At 56.0% G+C, this 13,356-nt stretch overlaps 2 protein-coding genes across 5 annotated transcripts in view; both read right to left on the bottom strand.

The window, feature by feature from the left end:
* The window catches only part of PABPC4 (poly(A) binding protein cytoplasmic 4), a 14,233-nt gene extending 14,018 nt beyond the window's left edge, over window positions 1-215 (bottom strand). The window contains exon 1 of one of the 3 annotated variants that reach the window (XM_041417382.1): window positions 91-215. The gene's annotated coding sequence lies outside the window, so the exon portion shown is untranslated. Of the gene's footprint in view, window positions 1-35; window positions 52-90 lie in introns of those variants that run through there. The other 2 variants (XM_041417381.1, XM_041417383.1) reach the window with 2 other exon arrangements.
* A 3,570-nt stretch (window positions 216-3,785) lies between these two features.
* On the bottom strand, window positions 3,786-12,676 carry HEYL (hes related family bHLH transcription factor with YRPW motif like). Of its 2 annotated transcripts, XR_005953603.1 has the most exons (6): window positions 12,217-12,676; window positions 8,773-8,839; window positions 8,315-8,398; window positions 7,783-7,864; window positions 4,223-6,344; window positions 3,786-4,110 (listed from the first exon to the last, which is right to left on the bottom strand). XR_005953603.1 is itself a non-coding variant. In XM_041417433.1 (5 exons), the coding sequence occupies exons 1-5, from the start codon at window positions 12,294-12,296 to the stop codon at window positions 5,677-5,679; spliced, it is 981 nt and encodes a 326-aa protein (XP_041273367.1). In that variant the 5' UTR covers window positions 12,297-12,676; the 3' UTR covers window positions 3,786-5,676. The 2 variants fall into 2 exon arrangements, 1 of the variants encoding a protein (XP_041273367.1); XM_041417433.1 differs by having other exon boundaries at window positions 3,786-6,344.
* Between the last annotated feature and the right edge of the window lie 680 nt (window positions 12,677-13,356).

Raw genomic sequence — 13,356 nt, 5'->3', positions numbered from 1 at the left:
GCCGCCGCGCTCTCCCAGCGCGCCGCGCTCCCTACCCCGCGGCGCCGACCCGGGGCGGGCTCGGCGGCACCGGTCCCGACCCCGACTCACGCGGTGCGGCCGCGACAGGCGGAGAAGCGACGGTTTTGGGCGGCGGGCGGCCCTTTATAGGCGCCGCGGCGGCGCGAGTGGGCCGCGGTGCCGCCGAGAGGAGGCGGCCGGGCCCGGCCCGGAGCTCTCCGCGCCGCACGCAGCGCCGCCCAGCGGGCGGGAGGACCCGGCCTGCTCCCGCCATTTCGGGGGCGCCGCAGGAGAACGGGCGGCGTTGGGAGTGATTAAAGTTAAAATCGTTTCCAGCAACGATTAAAGTGAATCTTTGTTGGAAATTGTGTCGCTTGCCTAATTAGATTTAGGATAATAAAGGAAAGGAGATGCTGGAAGGGGGTCTGGAGCATCGCCCTCATGAGGGGAGGCTGTGGGAGCTGGGCCTGGAGGAGGGAAGGCTGAGAGGGGATCCCATAAATCTATAAAATATCCCCAAGGGGTGTCAGAGGAATGTGCCAGACTGTTCAGTGTTGCCAACATGGAGCAACAGCCATAAGCTAAAACACAAGTTTCACCTCAACAGATTTAGGGACGAACAATCCCCTGTGGGCAGCTGGCAGGGAGATGGATCCACAGCAACAAACCCCAGAAGAGTTTGTGGGGTTGTTTCCCCTCCCAGCCCATCCTACAATTGCAGAATGTCTCACAGGGCAGCTCAATAAAACACAAAAAATCCAGAGAAGCCTCCTGGGGAGAGCAGGGCCGTGGGGCTGGGACGGGGCAAGGAGCAGAGGAATGCACCGGGAGAGCGAACAATTCCTCTGGGATTTTTCTTCTCACTGCTCTGAGCTCTGGTTTGGGAGGTGTCGCTGGCAGCGGGATGAGGAGCGGTCAGAGCTGGAGCTGTTCCCACAACCTCCTCCTCTTCAGAGCATCATTTTTCCCCAAATAAGCGCGAGTTCCTGCGGCAGCCCCGGCGCTGTGCCAGCTCCCGTCACGGGCTGCCCTGGAGCGGGACCAAGGGTCCCGATGGCTCCCCATGGAAGCGAGCTGTCAGTCCTTCTTCCCAGGGTGAGGCTTAAACAGCTCCCAGCAGAAAGCTGCTGGAATGGGAGAGGGATTCACCCCCCTCTGCTGCTTCACGCTCACGAGATCAGCTCCGGGGAGATCCGTAATTATCTATTTCCAGCATCTTCAGCGGAGCGTGAGGACACGGCAGTGCAGGATTCAGTGATTCATCAGTGACCTTCAGGCTCCATGGCTGTTCTGTTAAGGGGGACTAAGATAGTCTGTTAGCTGGGCATTGTGGCTTTTCAATTGTTAAATTGCCTTTAATTTGTTTTAAAAGCAGGATACAACATCATCATAAAAATGCGATATGATATCTTCCCCTTCAGTGGAATAATCTTCCACTACAGTGGAATAATCAAGAGTAGCAGGAAAAAGGTAAAAACAGCAAAGCAAATTGTAGCGATTTGCAATATTTTCTGTCTTGAAAAACACAAATGACACGAATCCTCCTCCTCCTGGTCTCGTCTTTCTCCCAACAGCTGACGGTGCTGCGAGGCCGCACTGGTGGGATCACACCTGCCACTGCTTTGTGCTTGGTCCTTCACAGCTGGCACCTCCTGTGCTGGGAAACCAGGGACATGACACAGGCATGTCGCCGTGGAGGCGTTCAGCTCCCGCTTTGACAGCTAAAGTCAAAACACAGCCCAGCTCAAAGAGCGTGTTTCCACATGAAACGCCCTTTGGCTGCAGCAGCCGCTGTGGCTCTGATTTGGAACATATTTAGTGACATTTGTGCTCCCTCCCAGGGGACTCGGGGCAGACAGCCGCAGTCCTGTGTCCTGCTCGATCCTTTTCACTCACCACGCAGAATAACGGGTTGGGGGTACCAAACTGCCCCAGGGCCCCCCCTGCCCCTCAACACACGAGTGCAGCAGCTCCTGGTGACCAGCGATACCTGAGATCCTCCCAGCTGGCCCTGAGGACCTTCAGCAGCGCCTGGAGCAGAGGGAACATCTGTTAATGGCTTTATCTGGCCCATCCATGCTCACCGATGGTGCTGGTGGGTGACCCATCCATCATCCAGAGGCTTCCCAAGCTGCCGTGCCTCCGTGTGTGTGAGCTGTGCCTCCGTCGTTGATGGTCACCCTGAAAGATCACCCAGTTCCCAGCACAGATGGCAGGCTTTCCACCAAATGCTGCCCCAGGTTTAGGGTTTCTCCTCCTCGGCTTTAGGATTTCACCAGCAGATGGCAGGGCGGCATTGCTCCACGAGCAGAAAGGAGGGGAGAGCATTTCACCCAGGGCAGGCAGCAGCAGAGCTGAGATAAGCAATGTTTTCCATGCAGGGGAATTTGGGAGAGCAGGGCTGGCTCCTGGAGCACCTGCTGCACAGCAGATCTCCCACAGCCTGGGAGTGTCCCTGTCCCCTCCAAGCTCGTTCATCAGGAGCCTGTTTTGTTCCAGCCACGTCGGGTGGGAGCCTTGTTTAACACCGCTGTGCCACCGAGCTGCCCACGCCTTCCCACAGGCTTCTCCATCAGGATTTTTTTGCCTGAAGAACAAGGATGAAGGGAGTGCACCAAGAGTTCGGGGATTTCCCCTGCAGGGTAGATCAAAAGCTGCCAGGATGTATTAGGGTTTAGGCTAAAGAAAACCCTGGGAAAAAAAAAAAAATAAAATGAAGCTGCAGTCCCGAGCTACTGCTCTGTAATCACCATGTTGCTGTGGGGAGAAAACCCCACGGGCCTGAACCGATGCCCTTCCACCCACCCTGGCTCCCATTTGATCCGCAGAGATCAGGAAGTGGGATTGTTTTTTTTCTTTTTTCTTTTTTTTTTTTTCCCCACTGTCTCTGTTTTGTTTTAGCGCTGTAGCCCGCGGGGCCGGTTTGTGTGCCTGCCTCCCACGGAGGGGAATTTGGTTCCTCTCTCTCTGGCCGAGGCCACACCAGAGCACTGAGCTCCCACCGCCACCTCCAGCCGGGTCAGGGCAGCCCAGGCACCAGCGGGGCGAGCCGTCATCAATAGCCCCATTATTGCTCTTGAAGTTTCTCCCCGCTTCCAGACGGATGCTGCATTACTCCATCACAGCTGCAGTTGCTCCCTTCCAGCAATTCCCCACACAGCACTTAAGGAAGGGATTTATGGGCGGTTTTGAAAGGCATTTTGCAGCGAGAAGGAGTTATGGGAAAGGAAGTTGAATTCCCACCATTCCCCAGTAAAATTCTCCCAAGCATCTTTCACGAAGAGGGATCATTTACTGGTCCTTTCCCCAAAACAGAGACAGGCTCTCAGCTGTGGCTCTTTGTTTAGTCCAAAGCGTTTCCCGACAGCGAGATGCCACAGGGGTTATTCTGGCCCTGGCTGCAAAGGGTCAGGAGACCAGGGCGAGCCCTCAGTCTGGCTGTGAGGCTCTGCCAGACCCCATCTGTTCCCTGACACTTTTGTAGACATTAAATGAAATTATTTCTTCTATTGCCAATCTCAGGGCAAGCCTTGGTGAATACCCTCTGATTTTGACTCGTTTTCCAAAGTAAAAAGTCTTGGGGCCAGAATGACCAAGAGCTGTAAAACAATCAGAGGAGATGTCACCTTAAATTTTTCATCTTACCTTTTTTTTTTGAAGCTTTTCAGGGATCAAAACCTGCCACAAATTCACTCACCCATGACCTTCCCAGGACCCTTCTGTGATCCAGGCAGGCTGGATGAGCAGATCAGATTCACTTCAACACTACATTGCACAACCAGGACAGGGGTTTGAAAGACTTTATTTGACACCTTTGCTGATGTCACAGCTTGTGAATCTAAGAGCACTGTACAGTGTAAAGTGAGGCCGTGAGCTCTAGTGCACAAACCAGCTGCAGGAACAGCCAGGGTCCATGAGGATTTCCCTCCTGTGACTTTATTAAAAGGGAATATGTTGTTCCTGGCTGATTCCGGCACTTGAGGACAAGGGTGAGAAGCAGCAGAGGCATTTCTGTGTTAAGTGCCATGACTTCCATCAAAACAACTGGGAGGGACTCACTTCCCAAACAATGGCAGATACACACATTGACATGCACATGGCAGATACCATCTGCAGGAAGGAAAACAACAGCTCATCCACACAGCCCAACCGGCTGCACCTCTGACCTGAGGCGTGGGAAGAGTTTCTCCCATTCAAAAGAGATCTTCTCCCTCTTTATTACCTTTCTTTGCACTGACTTCTTCTCTCTTTTCATGTCGGAGTGCTGTAGAGATGGGCGAGGGGTGGGCATGCAGCTGGGTCCAGAATATTCTGCATGTGTATCCCAGCAAGTCAAGGCGCAAATGCAGGGAGCTGTTCAGGTGAGGGGGAGCACTGGGACACCCTGCCCTGCCACCACAGGACATGGCACAGGGGCAGGGTGGCTTGAAAGCTTCAAGCTTCTGTTCTTTCTGCCCAAAGAAGAGAGGAGGGGAGGCCAGCTGCAGGAGCGGAGGTGTGATCCGCTGTGACAGCCATCTAGGAGCACACAAGGGCGAGGCAGGGAGAGCTCTCAGGACTCAGGACAAGTGCAGTGACACCTCAGTGGGTTTTGGTCCCGGCCCAGGGAAGGGGATGAGAGGTGTGAGACCCAAACATAGTGCTGGAGAAAGAAAACAGAGACATTGTGGGAGGGGAGGGTGAGGGATGCTGAGCTCAGGGAGAACAAGGGAGGCACTTCAAATTCAGGCTGCTCCAACCCATTTTCCCCCTTTGCAGTCAGGGCTGTTCCGCAGGGGGTGGAGGAGAGACAGCTCCAGCAGGGAGCCTGACAGAGGAAAAGGCATTTTCTTCTCACTTTGGCAGTCAGAGCCTTCCCCTCGGTGACAGGCGTCCCTTTGAAATCCTTTGTCTCACCTCTTCACACCTCGGCGGGGCAGGGGCTGTGCCCGGGTGGCCTGGCCGGCTGCTCCAGCAGGGTTTGTGCCAGGAACCCAGCACAGGCCCTGCAGCCACGGCGGGATCTCAGCTGGGCTGTGGGAAAGAGCCCTGCTAAGCCGCTGCCTCACTCCACCTTAAGGGCACATAAGTGGGAAAAGCTGGTAATGCGGAGAGGAAAGCGCAGGGATTAGCAGGCAGCCAGTTCTCTTCGGGAGCTGGGGGGGCTGGAGCCTGCCTTGAGGGTGCCAGCAGTGCTGGGCATGGGGTGTGAGCTGTGTCCATCCCCCCACACCAAAATTAGGTGCTGCAGCTGGGGGATGCGTCGCAGGGAATCGGGCACGAGCAAGTCTGGCTGGCAGCTCCGAGTCCCCGGGGAAATAAAGACAGGATTTCAAGGCTGGCTGTTTTCCAAAGGAGAGCAAGGCTGGGTTCTGCAGAGGGGTTTGCTGGAGGAGGAACAGGGTTGGGATCTGCGTGTGCCCCCTCCCTCGTATCCAGAAGGGTCTGGAGAGTGGCCTCGTGCCGACAAGTGCATGGAATTGGATGTGATTTACGTTCGCAGGCATCACGAGGGAGAGGACATGTGATGGTGAGGCGAGGAGGGCGGTGCAAGGAGGGAGGCAAGAGCAGAGAGAATTTTCTCTATGGATCCTTGGCTTCTGCAAAGCAGGAGAGATGCCTTTTCAACCGAGTTTGTTCTCAGCCTTGTGGGCGACGAGCGCTGGAGAACTCCTGTCTCTGGAGGGGGAGGGAGGGTCAGAAAGCCCCGATTTCCGTCGCCCAGGAGCGGCAGATCCTGGATGTCCCAACCCTGATCCCTGGTCCCTGCGTGGCAGCACCCAAGACGGGAGGTGCCGCGTAAGCTGGCGGCACAGGGATGCCGGCAGAGGCTGGGGAGAAGAGGAATGTGGCGATTTGGCTGCTCTTGGATGAGCCCTCTCTCAGTGCTCCCGCCGGCGATGGCATCCTGGGCACGGCTGGCACGGCTGCGGCCGAGCCGGCGCCGCGGGCCCTCCGGCTGGAGGAGCCCATCCTGCTGGCCAGGAAGCTCCGGCGGGACGGCAGCATCTCACCGGGGACACGGCGGAGAGGGGCCGGCCTCACTGCAGGGCTGGGGTAAGCCAGGGAAGATGCAGTCAAAACAACCGGAGCGGGAGCAGCCTCCCTCCTGGGGATCTGCACAGGACCGGCGGCGCCGTGCAGGAAGGACCAGGGCCAGGTCTGGATGGGCAGCAGGGATGTGGCCACGGGTGAAGGCTCCATTTCCGCCACGTAATTATTCAGGTGGGACAGGAGTCGCAGCCGGATGGGGTCGGCAGCGTTCTGGCCCTCGAGGATGCCCAGGTACCTGACAACTTCGGTGAGACACTCGCGGAATCCGATGCTTCTGTAATCCACAGCCAGAGCCCGGGCATCCAGGAAGCCTGGAAGGAGAGGACATGGGTGGCAATAAGGCCGTGCAGAGCTCAGGAATGCGCTTGGATTTCACTACCCTCTCTAATGCACTGTGTATTTCACTTGAGGCACTTTGCTGCCGTGTGATATTCCTGAAGCAGGCAGCCAAGTGGGTGTCCCAGGGGACTGGACGTTGGTGCGCATGAGAGAGGCATCTGCGGTTATCTCAGCGGGATAAACCCGCCAGGGTCAGGGAGCCTCTCACTGCTGTGAGACCAGAAGGAGGTTTCATTAGCTGTGCTCAGGAAAGAAAGGGTTTTTTTCCCTGTTGGATTCTACCAGTGATGCTGGAGATGTGGCTGTGGGCTAGATGGGCACTGGGGTTGGGCTGCCTTTGCCAGTGGGATATTCCACTCGGGACAATGTCTACTCAATGCGCAGCTGAGCACCACTTCCCTCTGCCTGGCTCCCAAAATTTACGCTCCCTTTAAAGCAATGTCACAGGGCAGTGGCAGAACCAAAGCAGCTGGGCTGAGGAAGCTCAAAGCCACAGAAATCAGCAACCAACCGCTGATTTTCAGGCTTCTGCTCCCAACTTGCAGCTTCATGAGACCATAAGCAATAAAGCAGAGAATGTCACAGCACAGTGAAGTGCTGGACCACTGTGCTTGATGGGGTCTCTCGTGACAATGCAGCCCTTTGTTGCAGTGCAGTCAAACTGAATATCTAAACAAATGTTCCAGACCAAGTTACAGCCCTGAACCAAAGCCTGGATGCCAACAATGTCCCCAGCAAGCCAAAACTGGGTGGTAAGCAAGCCAGAGGCTTCTTTACTGGAGCTGTGATCTCCATCCTGTTAACTGGAACAGGACAGAGGGTCTGTACTGAGGTCTCAGTACAAATAAGACCTTTGTTGGGTTTTTCACAGGGCTCCCTCTCTTTTCTTATAACAACCAAGAGACACACACACACACACACAAAAAAAAAAAAAAAAAAAAAAAAAAAAAAAAAAAAAAAAGGGAAAAAAAACCTTTTTTGAAAAAAGAACAGAAAGGGAAAAAAAGCCTTGTTTATTTGCAGAGTCCTCATGCAGAATTCAGCCTCCGCAGGAAATGTATCCCAGGGAGGAGGTAAAGAGTTTAATATGGTTTTTCTGGAAGCAGGCTCCATTTCTGAGCAGGAATAAATGAGTCTCTGGCAAAACAGCTTTTAGCAGGGGGTGTGACACCAACAGTGCGGTCCCTGTGGGGCTGGGGGTTCAGCATCCCACATACCCCAGTCTCCCAAATGGATGCATGGGATGCTGACCCATCTGTAGGAAAACACCCACCTGCCCTCCCTGAAAAGGTATTTCCCTTGGGAAGCAGGCAGAGCTGGCTGGAAGCAGCTCCCCAAATTCCAGGGAGGAGTTTTCCTTCCAGGTTTGCACCTCCACCTCATCCATGTGCTCATAAGAGCAGTTCTTACCTGTTCCTCCTGTGGCATGAAGCATTTTTAAGTGATCCACTGTCATTTGTAGAATTTCTGCCTTCTCCAGCTTGGAAGACCCCTGTGTTGGGAGCAGAAAGGAAAAGCCATTTGTCATTTTATGGTCCAGGGCTTTGTGCCTCTCAGGAGCCAGGGTCTGACCAATGGTTTCCTCCCTGAAACCTCCCTGAAGCCCAGGAGTGCTCAGAATGGCTCAGGGCAACCACCAGGGCTCTGTTTTTTACATCAAGTGAACAGAAAAAAGAGCACCTTCCCGATGCAGCTTTAAAAAAATCCCCATTTCTGTGCTTCCTCATATCTGCAAAACACTTCCTAGATTGATTTGATCCTCCCCAGGGCTCCTGAATATTTGCTAATATCATTTCACCACCCCATTTCCACCACCTACTTACTCCCCGGAGCGAGGAGGATAAGAAAGGCAAAGCCTTGCTCCAGACTGCCTCATTCTGGGGGCTGTACCCCAAACCCTGCAGCCTCACAGGGGGCACCAGGGGCTCACCCAAACACTCACCTGCTTCTCAAAGGCTGTGGGCACCAGGCGCCGCAGCTCCGAGAGGCTGCTGTTGATGCGGTCACGGCGCCGCTTCTCGATGATCTGTGGGAGATTCCCAAGCACACAGAAGAAACCACAGTCACTTAACAGCCACAGCTCACAGATTTAAAACCCTCCAGGTGCTTTGGGAGGGCCGTGTGTGTCAATGTTTTGGGGTGCAGAAGTTGAGGGAAGAAAGGTGGACTGGTGTGATAAGCCCAGGTGAAATTGCTCTCCCCTTTTCTGACAAATGTCTGGAGAAAAAATTGGCTTTTTGGGAGAGTTCTGCAGGAGGTGGAGCAGGAGCAGTGTAAAGGTGATTTTAACAGTAAGGATGGGTCAACAGCCCCTCAGTGCACACAGGGGGACACCCCTGCCACACAGGGCCAGCTTGACCAGGGGACAGAGCTGCCCTGGTCATCATAAAGGACACTCACCCCTCTCCTCTTCTTCCTGGCTTGTATCTGAGATGTCGTGGTGGGAGACACAGACCTGGAAACATGACTGGAAAGGAAGAAGAAGGGATCATTTCTGGCTGGAGAGCAACCTCTGTTGCACATATGTTCTACACACGTTTGCCATCTGCATTTTCCTCCCCCCACCCCAAAAAATGTCTTCTGTGGTTCACATCTCATTTTTACCCACAATACAGAGCTCAGGAATTGGGGATGGGGAGCAAAGCAAAGACCTGAATCCCATTCTCTCCCCTCCAAGAATCTCCCACCAGCCTGGGACAGATTTCTGCACCAAACTGCCCATCCTCTCCCAGGCACAATTCTTCTATCCCAGCCTGTGATGGCATCTCCACGGGGCTGGAAAAGCAGCCATCTGAGCTCTGGAGTCATGGCCTTTTTTCCTCCGCGTGTGAACCTCCCGTCTCTCGTGTCTGAGCCTGCCCTGTCTGCAGGGCTTTGCATCTCAGAGCCGTGATAGCAGCAGGGATCTGAGCTCTGGGATCCCAGCTCCCACCCAGGGAGGGCTGGCTGCTCCTCAGGGTGAGGCCAGTGGTGGCACTGATGTGGTTTCTGAGGGCTTCCCAGAGAGTCGCTTCCCAAACCACAATTTTCGGGGTGGGCTGGGATGTTCTGAACTCACGGACACCCCCGAACCACTCAGAGAGGAGCTGGGCAGGGAGGACACCTGGCAGGAGGTGACAGAGCAGGGACCCTCGTGCTGGCTCACAGCTCTGCTCAGGGGACGAGGGACATTGTGGGGACAATCTAAGGATCAGGGCTTCACAAACCACCCTGTGCCTGCCCAAAGGTCAGCACCAGACATGCAGAGGGAGGCAAAGTTCAACCCTTAGGTCCCCCATGGAGGTGAAGTCTCCATAACCACGGACAACCGGGCGTGGGAAACTCCCTGCAGCAAGACCCCGTGGCTGAGGAGGGGGACGAGGCTGGCTGGGCCACCTCCCACCTCCCCCAAGCAGGGTTTGTCCCTCTGGAAAGGGCAGCTGGCTCAGGGCTGTTTCTGTTCCTTACGAAACTCGGAGCAGGGATGTGAACACGCCTGCAATCCCGGCCAGCCCGGCGCGCCGCAGGGAGCAGAGCTGGTGTCAGACACCCAAATCTGGAAAAGGGGCACTCGGGTTCACCCCAATCCAAATGTTTTTCAGTTTGACGAAGCATTTTAATAAGAGTCTATTAAGGATTTTCCTGCACAGACAGTGCTGTCTGCAGCGAGCCGACCCAGCGCAGCCTATTAAAAATAGGCCCAAGCGAGGTGCTTTCAGAAGTGGTTTTACACAATAACACGTTTTTCTACTGCCTGCTCTGCTCATCTCCATACAGGTCCCCTATTTGAATGTCTGCTGGGTGGGCTCTCTCTGGGCAGAGGTGCTGGCTGGCTCCACAAGTACTAACACACGTTGCCAGCTACACAGACACGCAGAGAATGAGCACTTTTGGTGTGAAAACAGGCTCTGTGTGGACACCAGGGTGTTTTAGGAGCAGGGGATAGGTGCTGAATTCACCTGAAAATGCAAAGTAGGCATCCAAAGAGGAATAGTGATTTTTGAAACTCTCTTTGTAGAGCTGTCTGGATGCGTTGCTCTTAGTGAGTTTCAAGTCCAGATGCGGATATCAACACCCATCTCACTGCAAAATGTATTTTAAAAACACATCTGGTGGATTTGAACCACATAAAAGATGGCGTGAGTATATCCTCCAGTGATTAAAATTTCTGCCTTGCTCTTTGCTTGGTTTTACCATCCACAGCATAACTTTGGCTGTGAACTGAGCAGATCCTGCACTTCTGCAGTGACCCCGGAGCCTAAACTTGCTCCACGCACTGATCCAAGCCTCACACCCGGCGTGACTCATCCCCTCACTGCAGGGAAACTGGTTTGCCCAAACCACTCAACCGATGGGTAATGGGCTGGGAACCCCAGCCAGGCAGCCTCTCTCTGCTCTAATCACTCCTCCTCCTCCTCACTCCCCACCTGGAAATGTTTGATTTTTCTGGGTGCACCAGCATCCCATGCAGGATGGCATTACTCGGGGTGTGACCTCAGCAGGGCAGGAACAGCTCTTTTGGCCGTAGATTTGCGTGGCATGAGGAAAAACATCCACCTATACAAATACCACCAGATCACAGCCAGCCTGGTTCCACCACTGGCTCCAGAAGGCAAACATATTAGCAGCACCAGAGAGAGATTAAAAGTTCGTTCTTACTGGTCATCAAAATAAAATATTGTGACAAAAATTCCAGTATTTTATTCCTTGGGGTCCTATGGACTCTGTGCTCCACCGATGTGAAGAGGTGGGATCCATTTCAGCTGCAGCAGGAAAGCAGCTGAAATATTGATGCACTTGGAAATGCATAAGGGCTCAGGGAATTTCTGCAGGACATTTTGTGTAAGACGTGCCCGACTCTGCTGCGACTGTATCAGAAGCAGATTCATGAATTTAGTCCCATGAGAAGCTGAGCTTGGCACCAGCCAGGCAGTTTCTCCACTCAGGATACCAAAGAGCAAGAGGGAATGAATTAATCCAAGGCCTCACTGGACGCCGAGGGAGGGAAAACACTTGGCTACTGAAACAAGAGTTCAAAAGCAGCTGATTTTTGGATGGGAACAAATAACAGAGCCTTTCCTTCATCCCCTGTGCCGTCTGCACCCTCGGAGCCTGGGAGGGCTGACCCAGCCTGGCAACCCGGGCTGCCAGCAGCGCTGGGGATGCCCGGTGCCAGGCGAGCCCGAGGGCATCGCCTGGGGAACCACGCACGGTCCTGTCCTCACCATTCCCTCACAAACAGCAGAGCCCAGAGCCGAAAGTGCAGCTCAGCAGCGATGGGACAGAGCCTGCCGAGCTGCCGAGGGGCACCGGGGCAGCCCTTCCCTGCTTGGGCTCCCTCCCTATCGCATCACAGCCCCAGCTGCTGCCTCGCGAACGCATCAGCACGGCAGAAGCGTTTTTCTCACGCAAAACCTCTCGATTCTTCCACATTCCCTGGGAGCCCTCGGGATGCCGGGAGCGCAGGGGTGCGGGTGCCTCTGCTCTGGGGGGGCTGCCCCATCTCGGGGCGCAGAGAACAGAACGGGCTCCCACTGCCCTTCTCCCACCTGGCAGGAGAAGACCACCGCGCTGGCTTTGATGGGATTCTCCTGAAGCTCCTAAGGCAGCTTTAACACTTGTATGGCCACTTCGGTTTCCTTGCGGGGTCAGCCCCACGGTCAGCACCAACCCTGGGGTCATCCTGCCGGTCCCCGCAGGGCCAGCCCGACCCGGAGGGGTTAAGCGAGGTGCGAGGGACTCCCGGTGCGGCGGTGGCAGCGCCGGTGCCCTCCCGTGCCGTGCCCCGGCAGACACCGAGCGCTGCCGCCCCGGGGAGCGGCGCCGGGACCCCAAAAACCCGCGTGGCACGGAGCCTACCCTCACCTGTACTCCTCCTCCCGGCCCACGTCGATGGTGCCGTCAGACTCCGTGTCGGACGAGCTCTCCTCGCAGAGCCTCTTCATCCTGGCGTGGGGAGAGGCCGGTGGGCTCGCCGAGGTTGCCCCACGCGTGGCCCCGGTGGCCGCCGCCGTCCCTGCCCGCCGTGCTCGGGGCAGCGCTCTGTCCCTGCCCGGGCTCCGCCGCTCCGGCCCCGCACGGCTCCTCCCCTGCCCGCTGTGCCTTTCCCACCCCCGGCTCTCCTTCCCTGGCTCCCTCCCGGCACGTCCCCACCTCCCGGGTAATGGGTTAATGAGCCACCATCTCCCGGGAGTGACGGATTACGCGGCCGCGCCGGCGCTCCCCGGTTCCCAGGGCCCCCCCTCCTCGCCCCCCCGCCTCCTCCCGCTCGCTGGTCGAAATCCCAAGTCTTCCTGTAAAAGGAACAGTCTGTGTGAACCGTCTCATGTCCCCCCCCCCTCCTGCCCACGGCCCCCCTTCCACCCGCTGCACATTGGCCTCAGCCCCAGTTTAAAGGGACCAGTGACCTCACTGGCAACAGAAAACCGTGGGAAAGAGATGGGACTGATAAAGCCTTGAGTTGTTTCAGGGAAAAAAAAATCAACATCCAGCCCCACACGCACACACATGTCTGCCCGGCCCCGCGCGGCGCAGGCACTCCGGGGTTCGGACGGAGAGCGGCTCGCTGGGAGCGCGGTGCTCCGCGGGGACGCCGCTCAAAGAGCCCTCGGCTGGCATCAATCCGCGGCCACTGCCTTGGGCAGGGGTGGCAGCGGTGGCACCGAGCTCGGGACAGCTCTGGCACCGCAGCGCGGGGGTCCCGCCGGCAGCTCGGCCCCCTGCCACGCTCCCACAGCCTTGGAGCCCTTCAAGTGCCAGCTCACGGCGCTGCCAGGGCGTTTGACACCTACCCTGCGAGACAAAAACGGCCGAAGCCCAACTTTAGGCTTTGCGGCGCTGAATCGCTGTTTTCTGGTCTCTTTTCACAAAGCTGGAAACTTTAACCCGCAGCCCAGCATCGAGCGAGCATCTCCCTTTCCCCGCTCCTGCAGGAATCTGTTTTTCAGAACCCTGCGCTGCTAAAATCCCCCAAGGCAGTAAAAACGTGTGCGTGTGGGAGAGAGA

Source organism: Onychostruthus taczanowskii, unplaced genomic scaffold, assembly GCF_017590055.1.
Source record: "Onychostruthus taczanowskii isolate IOZ18803 unplaced genomic scaffold, ASM1759005v1 scaffold56, whole genome shotgun sequence".
Lineage (NCBI taxonomy): Eukaryota > Metazoa > Chordata > Aves > Passeriformes > Passeridae > Onychostruthus > Onychostruthus taczanowskii.
The sequence above is the reverse complement of the archived record's forward strand: the minus strand, read 5'-3'. Positions and strand labels throughout refer to the sequence as shown.

Coding starts and splice junctions, on each gene's coding strand:
- HEYL (XM_041417433.1), bottom strand. CDS start 12,296: ATGAAGAGGCTCTGCGAGGAGAGCTCGTCCGACACGGAGTCTGACGGC. Junction 8,399..8,772: donor CCAGGAAGAAGAGGAGAGGG/GTGAGTGTCCTT, acceptor AATCTCCCACAG/ATCATCGAGAAGCGGCGCCG. Junction 6,345..7,782: donor TCATGCCACAGGAGGAACAG/GTAAGAACTGCT, acceptor CTCTCCTTCCAG/GCTTCCTGGATGCCCGGGCT.